This window comes from Echiichthys vipera, assembly GCF_963691815.1.
Source record: "Echiichthys vipera genome assembly, chromosome: 15".
NCBI classification, from domain to species: Eukaryota; Metazoa; Chordata; class Actinopteri; order Perciformes; family Trachinidae; genus Echiichthys; species Echiichthys vipera.
In genome coordinates, this window is record NC_139840.1 from 8,185,892 (window position 1) to 8,208,138 (window position 22,247).

The window sequence follows — 22,247 nt, forward strand, 5'->3', positions numbered from 1 at the left end:
GTCACTTCAAAGACTCGCTCATCAACAAAGCTCAATATGCAGTTGGATTTTCAGTAAAGCTAATGCTAGAAGACGGGGCCGTTCAATCTATTAAGGGCTGTATCGATGACTCAGAAGCTGTAAGTCTCATACAGTATAACTGAAACTTTTGGTTTGTATTGATGGCCTGGCCTGGCTTGTGAATCCATAGCGCGCTAACAGTGATTTGCACATGAGCTTGCAATACATCTGTGCACCCAGCGGTCAGATATACAGCTTTATTTCAACCATTGCAACACACTCCTGTTGGAACTTATCCGGTTGTGTAGTGTTTGGTTTTAAAGCATTTATTGGTGATTTTTGATGGTAGAAAGTGCTGCTTTATTCCCTCACAGTCCACTGTTTACTACATGTAGCTACATGCTGACGCCAGACAATGCTGTGATATTGGTTGCTTGTGTTGTTCATTTCTCCCAAATTCGGGATCACACTTCTGCTGAACATGTACTGCTGTGTAGTGTTTGGATAAAAGACTTTATTGGTGATTTTGACAGTAGCAAATCTCACTGTGTACTCAGTTGCAGTCAGTCTTGGAGTCTCAGTCAGTGGAGACCCAGAAATGTTGACCAATCAGAGCAGACTGGGCTTCTCAGAGTCTTAAAGAGACAGGTGCTGCAACAGAGCATCTCAGGCAGAGGTTTGAATACAGATGCAGCTGCCATGAGCTGTATGAGGAAAACATTTTTTTTGTTTAACATTAAAGCATGTAAACATGTTATAGTAGAAACACAAAATACATGTATAAACCTGAAAACGAGTATAAAAGGTCCCCTTTAAGTCAATCCAATAAGTAGAGATTGACCAATTAATAGGCAAGCTGATATTGGCTTAAAATAAAAACAGCATGTTCTTAGCGTCATAAATGTTGGCGATATGTAACAAGATGTTGTATGATGTACAAAATTGTCAAAGATATGTTTGAGATCATTTAGAAGTAGTGCTAATGTACAAACTGTATCCACCAGAGAGCACTGACTGAAGTTGCACTGACAAGTTTGTAATTATTGAGCGCCCTGCTCAGTGCATGTCTGGATCACATTTTTCAAATAATGAAATTAAAAAAGATCTTGTAATATACTAATACAGCAATAAAAATAATACTGATATCAGTTAGGTTTCACACTACAATTGAGCATTTCAAAAATAATGTAATTATAAAAAAAAATGAAATAGACTATACCCTATAATATCAGATACATGTTTGTAATTCTACAAGGACTGACACTTCAAGATAGGAAGCAAGAATAAATAACTTTTGAAAATGATATTTGTGTTTAATGTATAGTAGTTCAAATGTAGGAAGTAATTGAAAGTGAAAGTGTTCCTACCAAATGCATTTTCTTGTATGTAAAACACTCTCATAGTGTGTATTTGTGTTTAAACCACAAACACAGACCCCATTAAACTAGACTAGGGTCAAATCAGGACTCGTCTAATTTTATATAGCGTGTTTTTCCTCCCAAATATTTGGGTGTATTCACACAGTGTAACTAGTTAACTGGGACCATAATCACATCACATCAGTTGCTGAGCCACGAGGGCGCGCAACAGGGTTGTGCACTCGCGCGTTCCAGTATTTGTACCCACATGCTCGCTCGCGGAGCTCAGTCAGCATTTGACTCAGTAGTGGCAGAGGGGATCTAGTGTTTCCACTTGTCAGTTACTCCCCGACACCGAAATCAAGTGCATCCCCTCAGCTAAAATGTCAAAGTTGGATCAGATCCTTGTCCTCGACCCTCCCTGCGACCTCAAGTTTAAAGGTAGGTACATCGACATTTCTTGAACGTGTGAAATATACAGCGGGTGAGTGGTGGAGAATTACCTGACTGAAACGATTCACACTACTGCAAGCGAATTTCGATGCTAGCATGCTAGCTAGCATTCACCGCCATTTTAAGTGAACCAGGGACGAGGCGGGCCGCTATATCCTCGCTCTGTAGTGACGTGGAAAGCCGGCGTGGCGTGCATCTTTACCGCCTGTCATCCTCGACCAGCCACTTGACAACACCTGGCAAAGAGGTGGAGGAATGTGGGGCGACTGTCAGTGGTCCTTAAACGGAATTAAAGTGAGCACATAACGCACCGTGTGTGTCTTCAGTAGCAACATGAGCTTCTAACGTTATACTGCTGCTAGTTGTGTTAGCAACAGCAAACTGTTGTTTCATTGGGCTGTTTCCCGAGACTCTTACCACTTATAACCCGGAGGTAATAAGGGAGGAAATTCACTTTTTGAGCTACAAATGTAGTGTTTCAACTGACACGCCTCTGGCAGACACTTATGTTAATGTTACACCGGTAAAGTAACCGGCCATTGGAAGGACAAACTTGGCTAACCAGACACGGTTTTTTAGCCATATTTGTCTCATGGCAGTTCTTCTAACTCCCTTTTAGCTATGCGATAGTACACTAGGTTATTATTTTTTATCACAGCTCAATCATATTTAACCAAAGTCTTCCATTACATCCACGTTAATTTAACGTTACCACTGATTGGTTGCCTGGCAATGATAAGGTTCAGTGATGTGTCAGTCAACCGTTGGTTAGTGAGCGCTAGGCTAGCTGCCGGCTAACGTAAAGGATAGCTACATTCTTAGCTGCTCTCCAACAACAAACCCTCTTGTTTTGCATCTCTTGGACTTCTCAACCTCATCCCATTGCAGAGAAACTCTTACATGTAGTTTGACATATTGATGTCAACTGTGTCTCTTGTTATTAAGGGATCATTTCAGGTGATTTTTAGGCAACGTTAACAGTAAACTATCTTGTGCTGATGGAAGTATAGCTACGCGTTTCTGTGTAATGACCGTTATTCATTTTGGCCCAGAAGTCCTGTATATGTCCCAGTTTACTAACCTAGTCCCTGTCGCTGCTGCAGGCCTCAGTCACAGAGGCACTGTTGTTATTGTTGCTGAATGTACCAGTGTCATAGAACCAAGAAAGCCTCAGCCTGTTGTCTAATTGATCCTGATTGTTAGTTAGGAATAGGTATGAGTGAATACCGATTGTAGCCTGGACTTGACAGGATTGTTGGAAAGGTCACCAGTTCAAATACCAGACCCACCAGATAGCTTTGGGTGAGGGGAGACTACTGGGATGTGTTGGTGATGAGGTGTCATATGTGAAACTGATTTGTCTTTAAACACCATTACACAGTTCAGATCATACACCTGATAATACCACAGGAGGAGTAGAATACAAACCACAACCATAAACGTTATATGTGCTTTATTAAAGTGATCAAATCTTTCATTATCAGGAACAATGTTGTGTGCTGCATCACCAGGTGCAGGGCCTGTGGTGGTGAATAGAGCCTGCTTGTCTATATAATTGCAAGTAGGTGCAGCTAAAAATGAGAAATGTCATGGTGAGTTAAGTGTAAACTAGATGGCGAAAATGTAACAGTGTCACACTTTTGTTATTTTGTGCAACAGGTTAATGGTGCATTCATGGACATGGTTTTATAGGCTGAGAGTAAATGTCTGGCTGCACTGGCCAGTTTAGTTTGTTTTGTATACATAAAGGTTTGAAAAAGCAGAAACAGTACTTAAACCCAAATACATGAATGAATGTTAATCCCTTAACTGAACCTTAGATTGTTATTGATATTTAGTCTGATGGCAGGGTCATGGCCGGTCATAATCTGATCATGGACCTCCTCCTTTATTTGATTGAAAAATTCAGTTAAATTAGCCTAAACTTATTCTGATTAGTCACCCGGTTTACATTTTCTGTCATCAGGTTAAACTTTTACCCTCTGTTTACTTGCATGGAGGTGAGGCTTAATTGCCAAATTAAATTGGGACAAAGCTAACAGTCATTTATTGATTATAATTAATCACCCATCCATTCTATCCTTTGCACTGACTGCGAAAGACAGGTAGAAAATCATAATGGCTTGCACTTGATAAGTAATGTAAATCCAAATGCAAAACAGTTGCAAATGTATTGTTTTTGTCTGCTCAGGAAGGTGACTGGCAAGCTGCTACACCAGTGCTGCATCTGCCCAAGTACAATTTGAATAGTGCTAGTCCTGATTGTTAACCTTGTGTATGCAGGCTTGAGTCTAAATACAATATGTTATGCAAAGAGTTTGGTTTTTCCACCTTGGCACAGACTTATTGTTTACCCCTAGTATGGATCAGCATTAAATAACTTGTTAGATTGATCAAGTCTAATCAAAACCACTACACTGAAAGCGAATTGATCATTCAGTTTTGAAGGTTTTCTGTATTTTAGGAGGATCACAGAGGAACATGAAATGGTTCCTATTCTGTCTTTGAGAAGCAATATGAGGAGAAGGAAGATGACCATAGCTCCTTTACTGTCACGGAGGCCGAGCTAAATTGGTCTGCGTGTATCTGAGAGCTGTTTTAGAGCTTCTGCTGGGATTCCTCCAGCAAGCTAGAGGGGGCAGCCCTCCTTTCCTTGGCTGGTATTTTTAGAATAGGATTGGCCTGCGGGACCCTAACTCAGCATACATGCAATGAGATGAGAGAGATGGTGCTAACGCTGCTTGAGCAAAGGTGGCATCTCAGAGTTAGACCATGGATACAGGCTATGTGGGTGTATCTGATGCACATGCTTTCTAGTGTTTTATCCGTTTCAGTCCTGGTTTCTGCAATGCTCACAGTACCACATAGAAATTTAACTCGGTCCACCTTAAGTTCCTTTTCAGAGAAGCAGTTACTCAGTAGTTTAAGGTCTGCATGTTTTTAATTTGTCTGTGTGACAGGAAAGGGTTTGATAATTCAATTGAGTCAGGGTCGTTACCTTCTTTAGTCTTTAGTATTTAAAGAGTAAGTGCTGGTTTTGTCCCACCAGCAGGTACAAGACATCAGAGGCATGAGAAATGGTTTACGAGCTTTAATTTGAATGCTTTTTACTTTTGATCTGCACCAAATTACTTGTACATTTACCTTCATTCCTCCCTCATTCTAAACATATCAGTATTTCAACTTTAAGATCCACTCTACCCAAAAAGGTGTTTTTCTTCTGCCAATCTCGACTAAAATGTCTGACTTTGACTGTACTGACTTGTATCTGTGCAAAGTTTGTCTTGAGAGGTGTTTTTCACATTCCTCTCCTGAAGGGAGAGATGTCTGTGCACTTCCTTGAAGTTTGAGATTCAAACTCGCAGCCAACCGCTGTCCAATACGCAAAAGCTGGCAAAGCGACCAGAAACCTGCAGAGCGGGCTGTCGGTACAGAGAAACACCGTCATCGTAGCTGTTAGTTACAAGCTAACATCAACATAAACTAAAAAAGTAGACTTGACCCAAAAATCCAGTTCATTTGATTAGTGTTAACACTATGTACTATAACCCGGGCAATGCCCCGTGTGTGAGTTCCCTTGAAAAGGTGGTCTAGAGTACGGTTCAGATCAGCTGTGGAAACCAATGCTTTTTTCCCATACACATGGGCTGGTTTGACTTGACCCATGAGCCCAGCACGGTAGTGATTTGCGTTTCAATTTCAACAGTGTTACCTGCTTGAAGCGTTTCTTGAGCGGTGTGGCTTTTCAGGGTACATTTTGGCTGTCTTTTGTATTTTTTGTTTTATATTTTGAGTTTCATAAGATATACCTGAATTCCCAAACATGTAGGATATTAGGCTACTACAGACTTCACCGTTCTTACATCGCAGCATCTGTTGTTTCTCTTTAGAACCCAGTGAGTGAGTGAATGGTCAAAAAGTCGCTGTGGATAAACGCATTTAATTTCCTACCAATTCTTCACAATGAAAACCGCCCTGGTATGTTTTTATTTAACATTGTGAAGCAGCAAAATCAGTAAATATTGGGTTTTCATCAGTAGTAACTTTACATGACTCTGATGAGGCGGAACGAGCCTGAAAGTAAAATAAAACGGATATCTGGAAGTAAAAACGGGAGAGAAACTAAACTTTAAACTTCAGACCACAGTGATTCAATTAGAAGTTACAAAAGTACTGAGAGCTAAACACAACACCTTTCAAAGTGTCTGCTGCACAGACATGAGTCGAGGACGCAATATGAATCAATCGTACCTAATATGAAAATACCTAAATCATAGCTGAGCCTGGTATGGCCACAGTGGGATGCACCTTTCATATTCTCTGCCTCTAAAAAAAGATATCCAGGAAAAACTGAGATGTTGGAATCGGGGGTTGTGCGTAGAAATATCAGATGTTGCAGATTAGGTTTTTCAGGTTTGTAGGAATGCCTTTGTAACGCACCTGTGTTGAAAACAACACCCCAGTCATCACCATAACTCCAAATGTTCGCTTTAGCTGGGTGGAGCCACTCCAATCTGGTCATGCAATGCTTCTTATCTCTCTGAACACTGGGTGTGAGGGAATGCTGAATGTAGGCTTTGTGAACTCCTGAGCTTTAACCAAGCTGTAAAAAAGTACGGGGAGAAAATATCTGAGTGCTTTTGTTTCTTTTTCCATGCTTCTATGTATGAAAACAACCAGTCCATACTCACCATTGTATTGTTAATCAGTTGATCCTGAAGAAAACTGTAGCGTAGGCATTATGTTTTATGTTTTTTTTCAAAAATGTTTTATAACTAGTCCTGTAGGCCAGGACACCAGAGACAACTGCTGATAATTTAGAGAGTTTATGTTGAAATATTGTACTATTAACATTACTATAAAAAATGCATTTTAAGCAATTTGAACCCCACAATTATCGAGCAAAACATTTGTTTTTACACTAAAATGTTAAATCCTTTATGACATTTGGCAGTCCTGAGAACAGATTATATTACATGTAAGGGATCTCAAAGATTTTTTTTTCAACTTTATTGCTCAGTGGTTTTAATCAGCATGTGACAAACATTTTTTTTCATTTCGGCATCTTGCTTACAAATGAATATATCTATACAAAGCATCATTATGCATTAAAATGAACGGTGCATTTTCACCTCGTGTTGGGGATGTTCAAGTTCTAAGTTCAAAAACCAGATTAAGCCCATACGGTCATTTTTGATTGTCCATGAACACATGATGGGACAAATGGCAACTGATGTTCCCGCTTAGATCCGTACACATCATCAGCCATAACACCCATGCTAACTAACCACGCACCACGGGACGTATTTCGTTCACGTAGAGCCCGACTGATATGTTATTTTGGGACCGATACCGATTTTAGATGGAGGGGAAAAAATCACAGATTCCTTATATGGCCAATATAATAAGCTTTTGAGTTGGACCGATATGACTCTGAAAAGGTACGCAGAAGGCTACTTTCTTAAACAAATACCTTTTTCTTAAAGAATATTTAACATCGCGGATTACACATGTATTACATTGTCAATCAATTTTGGAAATGAACACTGTATCGGTCAATTGCTGACCATTAAAATGAAGACTTTAATAAAGTGAATAGCTATATAATAATAAATTAATTACCCCAAAAATATTTTTTTTTGCACATTACATTATGTAAAAATAGTTTTCATATTTGAAAACATATACTCCGATACAGATAGATACCAATATGTCTGTGATCGGCCAATATATGCCGACTGGTCGACCTAAATCTGTCCGGCTCTACTTTCTACACTTCTCGCAAATAGTTTGTCTTGCTTTTACTTGACATCGAGTTTTGTTATTGGACATAATATGGCTTATGAAAGTTGGACGATGCTGACCATGGTTAAGGACCTAATTTGAAGCAAACTCTGTCACAAGATGGAGAATTGATCTTCTGATGTATGACGTAAGTAGGGCTGGACTTTGATGTCCAGTATGAACCAGGGACATCTCTATGAGATTATCTATTTGGGAAAAACACCAAATTGATTCAGGTGGTTTGGCATGTTGCTTCTGGAGGCATATGATGAGAGTGCAGGGAGTTATTGAGGTCCTGGTCTTCAATGTCTCATGCTAGGATACATTGCGTTTGATACTTGTTGTACACTTTTCTGTTTACTATTTGTCCTTTTTCAAATAAACATTTAGTGGAATTAAATAAGCTTTGTATTCCAAGGTACTAATACCCTTCCCGCAAGACTGTATTGTTGATTGATTATTTTAAGATAAACTTTTCATATCTCTTTAAACAAGGTGCTCTTAAAGGAGAATTTGACATACATTTTCAGCGTGCTGGCGCCCCATTTTGTTTACATTGTAGCCCGGTTCACAGCAGCCAGGCTGCAGCGCTCATGCTCAATACTGGACCAAAGAAAAAATAAGTTGTTGACCTTAGTCGCATACACAGAAATACATGGAGGAATAAGGTCCAGGTTAAAAAAAAATCCCCTTTAAATGTATCTTGAGTTGGAGAAAGTTGAAAAGTAATTTGGGATTTAAAACGACAACAAAAAAACAAAAACATCTGTGTATTGGTATCTGTTGAGTGACAAACTGTGTGCAGGTTGGTAATAATAATACTACTACTAATAATAATAATAATTAAGGAACAGGGCGGCACGTGGCAATGGTTAGCATTGTCCCCTCACAGCAAGAGGGCTCCTGGTTCGAATCCCGGCTTGGGCCCTTCTGTGTGGAGTTTGCATGTTCTCCCCGTGTCGTGACATGCAGGTGTTGATGACTCTAAATTGCCCGTAGGTGTGAAGGCGAGTGTGAATGGTTGGATAAAGGAAGAAATGATCGTATTTTGTGTCCACGAACCTTTTTTTTTTTTTTATATATAATTTTGGTGTATTAAAAGACATATTGTATTGAGTTTCTCTTTTGGCTGCAGAGATGGTGCCGTTCTGGACTGTAATGAAGACCAATATTTCTTCTGCAAAGTCGGACTCTTAATGACAAGACATGAATAAAGAGAGACATTTAGACGATATGCTATAAAGAATGGACTACTACATAAATACATGCATTAGATAAACACATTAGGAACTATTTTCGGACAATTTTTTTATGGCGGTTACTGCAACGGTAATAGCTTTACAAATTAGTACGTTAAGGAAAGAAATTGAATTTGCAAAGCTGTTTCACACCAAAGAAGTTATTCAATTTGTGCTCTTTTAGGCAGTTTCTCTTCTAGGATATATATATAATTACATTATAATATTATAACTATTTATACTTGCTTTTACTTAGAACCATGACATATATAGACTGCTAGGCTATAACTTGTTAAATCTACCTTTCCCTCTTCTGGGGCCGCTGCTGAAGAGAGGGGAAAGTGAAAGGAGATGTGTTCAGATCTGGGGGAGAATTAAAGTTGACCAAGATATGTGTGAAGATATCAAGTGAGTGTACAGTAGCTACGGTCCAGTGTCTTGTTTCTGCTGCCAAGTGGAGTGACGGAGGTTAGCACTGCGGACTCTCTGCTCTGAATGAATTTGAGAGCCCTCTGGAAAACAGTTTACTACGTAGTGTGTGTCTAGAGCTTTTATTGCAGAAGAAGCAGAGCCATCTGTGCTGCCCGTGCCACGAGTTACTGCCAGATTCTATTTTTCTACTAATCCTTTTAAAGTCCTTTTTAAACATTGGCACTAGACCCCTGCAGGACTTCTGCCGTAAAAAGGGATGAGGTGTAACCTGAAATAGGGAATTTCCTTTATTTCCGAAATTTCACTGTAAACATTCACAGTCTCCCTTTTTAAAAAAATACATCAATAGCAATGAACTTGTGTTTGTCATTCTTTGTCCATCAGGTCCCTTCACAGATGTAGTCACCACCAACCTCAAACTGAAGAACCCCTCTGACAGAAAAGTATGTTTCAAAGTGAAGACAACTGCGCCGCGCAGATACTGTGTACGGCCAAACAGCGGCGCCATCGAGGCTGGAGCAACCGTCATTATCTCTGGTAGGTTTTTCTTCTTATTTGTTAACTGGCTTTTTTTCCCTATAAGTTAAGTGACCAGACTTCCTGTTAGCCCACAACATGTAGTTGCTAATTGAGAGAGACTGTGGGGAACCCTAAAAGTGAAACTAGGTCAGGAAGATGTAGCACAATTTGGTCACGAGTCAAAAAGGCCACATGCCAAGTTGAAGCTGAGGTCTGAAAGCCCCAAGCTGTGATTTGTGGAAGCAGTTTTTTCTACCCAATCAAGTTCACACTGTTCATGTTTCACTCGTGACCTATGTAGTGTAGTTTACATATTGGAGACTGACCTTTAAGGCTGTAACCACTACACCATCAGTGGGCACTTCAATGACCGGTTTCAGTAACTTACAAACAGCTTTTCTTTCCTCATTTAAAATCTCACAACATATTCACTTTTTTAGTTAAATACTGCAAGTGGATACTCTCATCCAGTATTTTAGCGTTAACAAATATTAATTTATGTAACTTAAGTGTAAGGAAACATACGCTGCACAATGCATCTTGCAAGGGGACCAGGCCAATTTCCAAAAAAGGAGATACTACAGAGGAAGTCTTAAAACATATTTGACAGGAGATTTCTGTAAATATCTTTCTGCTTAAATAAAACAAATGGGACAATTATGATTGGAGGGTCACTGGCTAAATGCACAGGAGTAATTATGCCATAGTGCAATAATGGCAGTAAGGTGGAGCCCAGGTAAATACTGTTATCTGACAACGTTATTGTGATTGTATATTCTGAATAACCATTATTTAGGGCTGGACCCAAATATTCAACTATTTGTGTAGGTAGTTGGTTTTTAATTCTGGGATTCAGAAACAATTTTTTATTTTCAAAACTGCGAAACTGAATCCTTAATAAAGAAAGCCTTTTTAATTCAACTGAAAGGCACGTGTTTAAGCACAGTGTGAGAGTCTTTACTGCGTTTTGCTGTCGTTTACAGTCGCGTTTCTCTCCTCACGGTGGAGCTGCAGGAGTCAGCAGTCCGCTTACTTGTTGTCCACTGCTGTAGAAGACAGTGTGTCGTTGTTACCATTAAGGGAGATGCTGTATGTGCATTTATGCACCAGGAACAGTTAAGGTTCAGCTTCATTGATTATTTCAGGAGCTTAATGATTAGTTCTGCTTCATTCTTGCTGGTTTACTACCACAACTTTACTCGCTTTCTAACGTTCTCCTCCCACCCCAGCTTTATGCATCCCTGAACATATTTATTCTACCCTTTTTAACGCCTATATGATGTAGGAATAAATAAGAAACACTTGACGCCATGTATACCAAATTTTTGTTATTTATGTTTGGAATTTTGGTCAAATCATTTGTCCTTTTGTCCCAAATGACATCAATGAAGTGTGTGGTTTGGTTTGAAAAAATAATAAATCAAATGCACCCTTCATCAGTTGAAATTTGAATAATAAATACTGAGCGCAAGATGGTACGTGCGTGGACTGTGGGGGGGTCTCCGTGCACACCTTCTATTTAGTCTCATGTATGCAGAACGCGGGTGAAGGTGGTTATAGATCCGCAGGTGTGGTGATCACTCAAAACTGTCAACCACAAGCCAAAAAAACGTTCCTGCTGTACTTTTATTTAATGCAAAAGGCCTGTAAATGAATTAGTTACTGATAAAAATAATAATGTTGAGAATAAAATAAGGTGGCTGATGTCCAGTGATGAGAAAAAATACATGTAATACATGCAAAAGTGAAAGAACTGAAGAACTGACACAAAGGCAACATTTGAATAAGTAATGACCGCAACTGCTTAAAAGTTTCCGTTCACTGCAATAGGAAATAAACTGGGACACATTTAGGATGTTTATGTTTACAACTGTGAAATGATCTATAACAGAAATATTAATGCAACAGCCCTGAAAGTAACCTGCGTAAACATCTTAGTTGGAGTTGCTGGCAATATTATATTTTCATTCTGCCTTTTCTTGCGTCAAATTAACCTCAATACGGCCGCTGCTCATTTGATCGGGTCATCATGGAGTCTTGCCTTGCCCAAATTATCTGTAGCATTGTTTTGTAGACGGCATTATGAAACCCAAGCATGAGCCACTTCTCCTGTCTGAATGCTCGGTATGTTCCAAATACTCATATCTAGAATTACGGCTAAATACAAGTGCTTCAATTTGTCACTTGTGAAGGGTTTTCTATCCAATTCAATTATTATCCAACCCATTTATTATTGTCTGCACGCCACACAAACTTCGACTTGATATGTTACTGTGGCCCCAGAGTCACTTAAGTGTACAATGGAGAGATTTATTCACTGAATTCAATTAGGCTAATAACCTTCTTCTAGAATTGGTTAGGACATGATTATTTAATAAAAAAATCAAATTAGAGCAACATTATTTAGAATTGGTATTTTTTGCGATTTGGTACAGAGTGTAATTCACTTATGCACGGCTTTTGTAAATATTGACAGCAGCACACATGCCGTTGTTATGATTAAATTACTTATGATCAAAAATGAGACACAGCCACATCGAACAAGTGCAAGCCAGTTAATATTACTTAATAGTCCAACAGTTAGATGGCCAGCTCCGTGTCTGTCCCACAGCCTTTAATTTTGCAAAGCTCTCGCCAACGACTAGAAGCAAGTCCAAGATTTACTCTCCTCCAATCGGCCTCTTGCTCCATCACTTTCTCCTTTTTCTCCTCTTTGCTTCCATTGTCAACGTCCTCTTTGGCCTAATCACCTCTGCCATGATGTCCGTCAAGGCTGCTGAACCCAGTTCAGTTGCCCACTTGCCCGCTCCCCCCCGCCCCGGGCCTGAAAACCTACTCCTCCCAGCGATCCAAAGCTCCTGTGCTTGCGATGTACTGTAAACATCAACACTCCCCTGGTGCTCTGAGAGCCCAGTCCGGGCAGGAGAGCTAACTGAGCTGTCTAACTGAAGTCAGCCAACTTTGCAGTTAGCCAGTACTTTAGCAAGACGAAAAGCTTTCTGTCCATCAGGAGACTCTGTAAATCATTTAGAGTCGAGGCAGAGCAGCCAGAGGGAAAACCAGAAAACATTTTCTCCATTAAGAGGTTCGCACCTCTCCCCCCCGGAAGATCATACCTGCTCACTGAAATTACATAGTGCACATCAGGTGATCAGGGCACAGAATGGGAGAGACGGAGGCACTATTCTCCATATTACAAGTCAGAGTAGGTTCAAATGATTGTGAAGCTGTTATTTTAAGATAAATGTGCTTATTTATTACCACATTAATTAATTACATTTAGAACATTTGTTATTTTCTTTGCCTTGCTGAAATGTAATCCATTGAAGTTAGGCAAATTAGATTTGTTGTCACTGAGAATAGACTTCTGTGATTTATTGTGCCGTTTCTGTGTAGTGATGTCTTTGCTCCAATGTTTTAACATTGTTCCTCTTTCATTTACAGTCATGCTACAGCCCTTTGACTATGACCCCAATGAGAAAAGTAAACATAAATTCATGGTGCAGACGATTTTTGCCCCGTCAAATGTTTCTGACATGGATTCATTGGTGAGTTTCTAGCTTTTATATTTTAAAAATGTGTTTAGCAAAAACACCTACTCTTCATTTCAGTTTTGTCAGTACCAATTTTACCTGCATACCAGAAATATCAGAAATAAGGATGAATTGAAGTTGGAGCCTGGCACACAGCTTTGCATCCATACCATTGTAACTCTGTATATCAGGGCTGCCCAACCCTGCTCCTGGAGAGCCACTGTCCTGCATGTTTTAGGTTTCTCTCTGCTCTAACACACCTGAGTAACGATTTTCAAACCTGTGACGAGCTTCAGCTGCTTGATAACTAGCACATCATTAGACTCAGGTGTGTTGGAGCAGGGAGAAACCTAAAACATGCAGGACAGTGGCTCTCCAGGAGCAGGGTTGGGCAGCCCTGCTGTATATGGTGATGGATTTTATCACACTAATAATGACTTGAGACTCCCTTTGTTTCCAAAAGATCTTTTGTGTCCTGCAGGAAGAAGTCCCAGTTCACCAAAAGCCCGCTCCTCTTGTAGCTCAGAATGTTCTTCACGTTGCAGAGAGTGAACATAAAAATGAAGTAGAACACAAATAAGATATAAGACTATATCTGGTTTCTCAAAATAATAAGACAAATGGATAAACCAAATAGTTAACTCATATTTTTTAAACCCAAATTTTAATAGGACTTGTGTGTTGATCTCCATTCACAATATTTAACATACTTAATAATCTACAGGAAAACTGAAAATCTCTCATTTATGGTTGAATTTGTCTGTTTACATTAAGAAATAATCAGAATTTGATTATCAATCGTGCCAGGGTAATTGATTCTGCAGAGTTACCTGTTATGCAAAGCTCTCTGCTCTTGGAAGAGGCCATTACGGCAAAATGTCAATCACATTGAGCAATGATGCTTTCTCAGTTGTCCACCAGAGGACAGCAAAGGCTTAGTCAGTCAGTGAAGCATTTCAAACACCTTGGTGTCATGTTCATGAACTGGCTTGTCTTGAATGAGAAGCAAAATCCAGGAAGTGTAGAGGAACAAAGGTCTGACTGGTTCTGATAAGTTAAACTGGAATCTCATAAGGTTTCTGTTGTTTTATCAGATAAATATATTATGTGGCATCACTCAGCTGTCTCATACCTTTCACTTGTGACACCGATTATTGCTTTTACTTAACCACAAAGCAATTCTGTGCCGGAGTTCAGGATCTGACTTTGTGAAAATGTGTCATTTTAAAAATGCAGAGCAATAGCTAGTGAAACAATGTACACTTCACTTGTGAGTTTTTGTAGGAAAATGAGACGAGGGGGGTTATAAATGTTTTTTTGTTTTTTTTAAATATAAATGAAACCGTGCATGTTTTATGTAATGTCGATAGATTCAAGGCTGCATTGCATGTGAATAGTATGAAGTAGGTTGAAGTGTATGCGTGGATAGAATCCAGCTGCTAGCAGTTTGAGTTGATGAATAACATGCCCATTTTTCATCTCCACCAGTGGAAAGATGCAAAACCCGATGATCTCATGGATTCCAAGCTGAGATGCGTCTTCGAGCTGCCTTCTGAAAACGATAAAGTGGTAAGAGGTGCTGCAGCACATTTAAAACCAGCTTTTTTTCCACATAATTTAAACCATCACCTGAAGTATGATTTTTGTTGTTGAAGGACTTCTGTCCAGTGCTCAACTCTCAATACCATAGCGTTCCATATCCTTTCCATTTGCTATTCTAATGGAAAAACCAAGGCACCAGGTGCAAAAACCCTGGCTTCTATTTTTTTTCATTCCCCTGTAATGTGCATTTATTTAGCTTACTCTTGAAACATTCATACATTATCAGCTGTTCACTCTCCCAACCTTTCCTAAAATACTTTGTGTCAGTTAAGTGTCTCATGTCAGTTTTTCAAATAGCGAAAAATGCTATTTTGGCGAGCAGATCGGGAGGACTACCACCGTCAAACCCATTGCTGTAAGTTACACGAATCATCTGGCAAGTCCAGGTGTGTCAGAGATGCCACGGGGCAGTCTAGACGGTCCCAGGTCAACAAAGGGAGTGGGCAGCAACTGGGATTGTGGTACAGTTTGCAAATGCAGAAAAAAATGGAACAACCACCAAAATATCAAAGGCTGAAGTTCAACACTTGATATTTAAAAACGTGTGCACACATTGACTCTCTCTAACCCAGTGTGAATACCAAGTGCAGCTGCTGTGAGAGCATTTCGAGGTGATGGAAGAGCTTTGGAAGATGAACAGTATGAATGATGTGGGGTGTAAACACTAGTTCAACATGGCTCAACCACTAGACCTCAACATGGCTCTCAATTTGATTCTAGTGGTGGTGTTGTATTGAACTGCATTACACAAAACCTGTTTCTTTTTAATTTTTCAAGATAATCTTTTGTAGAGAGGGGGGATGACACTCGGCTAAGGCTAAGGATTTATGGTGCACCCACTAAACGTGTTTCTAATGTTTTGTTCATTTCTATGCTCATACATGAGACACCAAAAAACTATCAACACCTGAGAGTGTAGGCAAAAAAACAGAACGTCATAAGCCGTACAAAGATGGGATTTATTCCAGGTCTATTGTAAGGGGTTGCATTAGTTTGTGCTTAAATAAACGGGTGACTGTGAACACTGGGAGCCTGTATTAATGAGCTCTCAGTGTAATCAGGATTTAGATAAGCAGTGGTGTTGGACAACTCAGCAGGACCTCACAGTTGGGGTGAAAATGCCACCAGGGCCAGCCAGATTTAGCTTACGTTAAGAAGCTCTACAGTGTGGATATGTGGACTGAAGAGGAATCTACTCTCTTCTTTGGCACGTGCAACAACAAGAGGAGGATGGAGATGTAGTATAAGGTAATGTTTATAAAGGAAATTCATGTTGAGCAGCAACATCTTTGTAGTGTGTAAGAAGGGCTGGGCATCAAATCTCCATACTTTTGCAGTACCAACAAAATTGACAAGTACCCAGAGCTGGTTAACAATTACTACAAAGTTTAAAAAAAAAAAAAAAAAAATGGTCACATGGTCCTTCCATTTTGAATTGGCTTCTTTGACCTGGTGAAGCTCTGAGGACCAGTATGGTGTCAATAAAGCGAGCACGAGTGATTTAGAAGTACTGAAACAATCTTTAATATCTGGTCAGATTTCAAATTTTGTCTATCTATCTATCTAATCTAGTTTTGGATTGGTTAGTTCCTGGTTTAAATCTGCATTTTGTCAGTTTTGTTCGGCATGTAGGTATTTTAAGTCTTTGTGCAATCACTCGTGTTGTAGACTAAAACTTCGGCTCATGTTTATGTTCCAGTAGAAGATTAACAAAAGCTTTTATGATGGTGTTCATACCAAAACTCGGCTATCTAATCAGCACTAGTGTAGAATAATTTTGAGAGATCCCAAGCCCTACAGTTTGTGTCAATAGTGTTGGTAAGTGCAGGTGATAGAGATGCAGTTTGGTTAGGCCAAGATATTAAAGAAAACATCCATGAAAAGAGGTTTCTACCTGTAACCCCAGTTATAGACCCACTGTATAACAAAAGGTCAGTCATTTATGATGATTTATAATGGGACATTCTGATGACATTCTCTCGCACTTATTTAGTAATATTTGGTCCAAAAGTAGCCTGCGTCTTGATGGACTTCCATGTCAATGTTTGCGAAGGACTGTGGCACAAGGGATAATGACATCATATCCTGCCTGTGTATTGATTGTCAACTCTCATCTACAGTACAGTTGTTGTATTTCCATTACAAAGCCCTTCATTTCCCCTATGCCGTCATGTTGTCTGTCCCACAACACAAAGCCACATCAAACATGAGTTCTGGAGGGACGCATTTCCTCCCTGGTTCCTTTTGATCTGGCACTGTTGGCTTCTGGGCCTCGGACAAGGCTGCCTTTCTTTGGCACAGGCCACTGTCTGGAGGCTAACCTCCCTACTTAGTTAAGGGTATGCTGGATTTCACTTCACTGGTTCTCTCTCTCTCTCTCTCTCTCTCTCTCGACTCATTGGGCAGAATGACATGGAGGTGACCAAAGCAGCCCCGGTGATGAACTCTGCAAAGGCCGACTCCTCAGCAGCCACGGTGCCTGTCACTGCCTCACTGGACGATGCAGAGATGAAGAAAATGGCGGAAAAGTGCAAGAGGCTGCAAGCTGAGCTGAACAAGTTGGCTGATGAGAACCGGCAATTAAAGGTAAGATATGTTAATAAACCCTATTCATGGCATGATGAAAGGTCTCATAGGGCTTTCTCCCAGCAGTCACTTCGACATATCTATACATATATAAAAAAAGATATTCAAACGTATATTAGGCATCCCTTAATATTCAAACCTGTTATGGACATTATTTTTTGTAAATGGGTTTGCTTGTAAATATTTTCAGTTCAGATGCCGATGCTTTTTCACGCCTGGTGAAGTTGTGAATCCCGAGCTCATTAGCAAGGCTATTACTATTATTGTCCATCTGGGCTCCTGTAGGTGACGTTGGTGTCAGTCAGGAACGGGGGATGTTTACACTCAGCATTGAAAAACTGATGCTAATTATCTGGGCAACATTCTCTAAGTCGAGTTGTGAATTTGTTGTAATGTCACATTAATAAACAGGAGATGACTTACTCTGCTCCAGTGATGCTCGGAGCTCCAAGATCACATAAATAATACCAGGCTAACTATGCTTTTTCCCATTGGCTGTGGCGTTAAGTCGTACCCAGATACAATAGTGCTATTTTCCCATTGGCTGTTGTGTTACCCCGTTCTTATTTTTTTTGACTGACTGGCCGCTGGTAAGTGGTAACCATAACTGATTTAATGAGCCATTCGCAGTTTCACTGTACCGGCCTTGTGTACTTAGACTTGCATGGCTTTATCTTTGAGACAAGCATATGCTACTGGCGGGATCAACCAGATAGCCCCCATACTCTTGATTTCCGCCAGTTCCATAGTCATTGTTTTTCTGTGTGAGAAATACAATGTGTGGCGGGAGTGGGTGACCAAAGGCCGAAAAGAGGCCTGGACTTTTAATTAAAAACAGCCGTGGCGTAAGGTCTTACTGAAGATATTTAAGGGTCAAATTATTATTAAATAAACAAACGAACTTTGAATAGGATTTTTGGGCAAAAGTCACAGCCCTACTTCATAGTAGGAAAAGCTCCGGTGTTACTCTCACTGGGACAACTGAATAAATCCGAGCCATCGTTTATGTTAATGGTGACAGCGAGCCAGCACGCATGATACCAGCAACCTGAAATCCTATCAGCTAAATGGAAGTCAGCCATCATTCATTTCATTGTTTACACCAGTGCTTTTCCTACTGTGACAATTAAAAAATGTCCTCTGTGAAAAAAGGCCTTTTGTTTTCCATTCTAATGTATTTTACACAGGACGAAGCTGAAACCAAATGTGAATCCGTGGATCGTGTGTGTTGGCCGATCCTAAACTCTCTGCGATTCTATTTCTGCTTTCTGTGTGTTTTTCTACCTGCCGTTAACATGCATTTTTGCAGAGTGGAGAATTTTTACATAGATCTGGCTCACACTGATATTCTCAAGTCGAGCTCCATAGCTCAAGAAAAACAACTAATACTACAGCTGCAGCACAAAATACAGCTCCCCTAAAAGGTTATGTGCCCAGAAAAGCTATTTCTTAGGAGGCCGATATCATTATCCTGAATCAAGGGTGGCAGATAAAACAGTTTTTTTTTTTAAACGTTACACATAGTACCATAACACAAGTACAAAAATAAAAAAAGGAAATGAGAGGCTGGTTAAACTTAACCAAGAAAAGGGTCAAACTAAGTGTGTTGAAAAGATCATTGTTTTAATTTAAAATAAAACTGTAAAACTGAAACCAAGTTAAGGTTCATGAATATAGGATTTACTAAAAGTCTTCACATTTAAGCCTTAAACTGCTTTTATTGACCGAGTCAGATGTACCGTAGATATTATCGTGGTCAAACATGCGTCCATACATGCCCTGTATTGTGTTGACCTCTCCTCTGCTCCTCTCCCTCTGTTACAGGATGATGGCATTAGAATGAGAAAGGTACCGCGCTCGGACCACATGACATCCAACTCGACTAGCCTTCTCGGCCGCGAAGCCAGCACCGCCTCCCTGCCCTCCCTTCTCGTCGTCATAGCAGCCATCTTCATCGGATTCTTCCTAGGGAAGTTCATCTTGTAGACTGGGAGATGCATGCCAGCCGTATCCCCCCCAGCCCCGGCTCCGGAATAAAAAAACAGGCCTGGAAAAAACCGAGAAGTCTTTGTGTTGACTTTGCCATATCATTGGTAGCGCGGCCTACAGCGAACACATCTGTACAGCATCATTCGAAGGCGTCGCCCTTTTACAATCTCACGCGGTTAGTACACACAGAGTTGAGAAAAGAAAGGCGACAAAGTGATTGCTCCCTTTTTTTTTTCTTTTTTTTTTTTTGATGGCTGGATTATACAGGTAATGTGGCAGGACAATGAAAGTTATACACGATCAGTCAACATGGAAGATGCACCTAGAGTGAACCATGGGCAAGAGGCAGTCAAAAGATTAGATTCTCTCTTTCTCTTTATCTCTTTTTCTCTCTATCGCTCTCTCGCTCTCTCTCTCTGTTGTTTTTATAGGAATTGAATGGAATGTTAGGTGTCTTGTAAATGTTGTTTTAAATCCTTTTAAACAAAAAAAAAGGAAAGAACTTCCATCAAAAAAGACCTTGCTACCTGTTGCTGGATGGCCTCTGAAGTAACTTTGTTCAGTTTGTAACTTCTACTTCTTGTCTTGGATTGTTCAGGTCCAACTGGGGATAATATAGGTGCCTCCTTGTACATTACTGTCCTTTCCTTTTCCTCACAACACCAATGCAGACTTTATATATTATTATTATTATTATTAGTATTATTATTATACAAATCATATATTCCTTCTGAGGCGAATACTGACTGAGATAAGGTCTCCATTCTTAAAATCCTGTTCCATGGTATTAAGCATTGAAGAAATAAAAATCAAAAAAATGTGGTTTCGACAGCAGTCTGTTCCTGTGTCTCCCTTCAATGATGCACCCTCAAATATTCATTATTTGATGCCATATGAACTCGTACTGCGTCTGTGTGCCAGGGTTTTCGTCAGTATTGCTGCCAACATTTTCTATTGGATCCATTTTGTTTTCTCAGGAGAAGGAGAAAGTGTGTGTGTGTTGTGTTGTGTGGTGTGTGCACACTTTAATTACATGTGACATTTCAGCTAATATTATTTGGCAAGAGTCACAAAACTAGAAAATGCGTCTCGACCTCAGACATCTACTCTGTTGGGAGCTTTAACTGAAGAAAGTTACGTTTTGTATAGTGACCAGATTATCGAAGGTGGGAGTATTTGAGGTTCTGTCAAACTAATTAGGTATATTTTTGGTACATTATAGCGTTCTGGATGGCAACATCGGCATACTTGCTTAATTTCAGCGTGACGGCTAAAATACAGAACCTTCTTTATAAGATGCTTATTTTCCCCCAAAAATGAAACCTGCAATCATATCATTAAAGCGTAAAATAGTATGATTCATGCTGACTCCAGGACGGGCTAGCGTGGGAAAACACCACTGGATTTTTTTTTTTTCTTCTTGCCAGCAGAACAAGGGAGAATAACAACATGCTCCATGCTTTACTGTGACTGTATGGTTAAAGGGAGCTGAATGTGACTTGACTGTAAATGAGACAGAGGAGCTGTGTTTAGATGACCAGCTCTGCATCTGAACAACAGAACATAGGTTGAAACATTGGTTGAAATAAGCTTATCACAGATATACACACAGGGTAGGTGTGTGTATATCGTGCCTTCCAGTCACACGGCTAAGTGCTAGCCCCAATACTGCATTGGGATGCAGGCATCAGGGGCCAGATACATACAGCTCTGTAGATTTCTGTCTGAAATTGTAGGCACTGAAACAGAAATCTGCATATTTTCATCGGATGGCTTGTGACAAATCTCGATCCTTGGGTCCACAAGAAAGATCCTCGTCTCCACTCCCACAGGTTAAGACGGATGGAGAAACGTCTTGTAAACAGCCGTTTGCGTATGGATAGTTGTGTCCGCTCCAGCACTCGTGATCTGTCAGTGGGAAAAAACGTCGCATCGGTGAGGTTCTCCAAAAGCACCAGCAGCTGTCATCACGTGACTGCCACACATGGCACCATTAACTCATCACATGCACCTGTAAAGTGTACGATGACTTTTTTTTTTTTGCTTTGACATTTTATGTCATATTATACTATAACATTTTTTTTCATGACTTCATATACTATGACATTTTTATGCCATTTTCTTGACTTATTGTACAATTTCTATGACCTACTGTGCTGTGTTTTTTACGACTTTTATGACATACTATGACCTTTTAATGCCATTTTTCATGACATACTATAACATTTTTTTTCATGACTTACTATACTATGTCATTATACTGTCACTTACTGTCATACTGTATATACTAAAAACACACTGACCTTTTAATGCCATTTTTCATGACTTACTATACTATGTCATTATACTGTCACTTTTTGGACTTTTTTTATAACATATATATATATACTAAAAACACACTATGACCTTTTAATGCCATTTTTCATGACTTATACTATGACATTTTTATATATATATATATATATATATATATATACTAAAAACATACTATTATACATATCACATATTTTAAGCTATTTTTCGTGACTATACCATATTTTCATGGCCTTTTTTGTGACTTACTGTACTACTTTTTAAACAAATGCCATCGATGACACATTTTTGTCATACTATACTGGAAAATGATTTTCTTATGGCATTTTTTGTAACTTTCAGTGACTTTTTTTTGTGACACACTGACTTCATTGTGACATTTGTCATGGCATACTCTAATACTAAGACATTTTTGTTATGCTATGACATTTATCACGACT

The 22,247-nt window shown here is 39.6% G+C and overlaps 1 protein-coding gene across 1 annotated transcript; it reads left to right on the forward strand.

Moving 5' to 3' along the window:
* The first annotated feature begins 1,641 nt into the window (after nt 1-1,641).
* vapal (VAMP (vesicle-associated membrane protein)-associated protein A, like) lies at nt 1,642-20,311 on the forward strand. Its single transcript, XM_083928257.1, has 6 exons — nt 1,642-1,799; nt 9,650-9,802; nt 13,229-13,332; nt 14,806-14,886; nt 17,326-17,505; nt 19,330-20,311. The coding sequence occupies exons 1-6, from the start codon at nt 1,742-1,744 to the stop codon at nt 19,489-19,491; spliced, it is 738 nt and encodes a 245-aa protein (XP_083784383.1). The 5' UTR covers nt 1,642-1,741; the 3' UTR covers nt 19,492-20,311.
* The last annotated feature ends 1,936 nt before the right edge of the window (nt 20,312-22,247 follow it).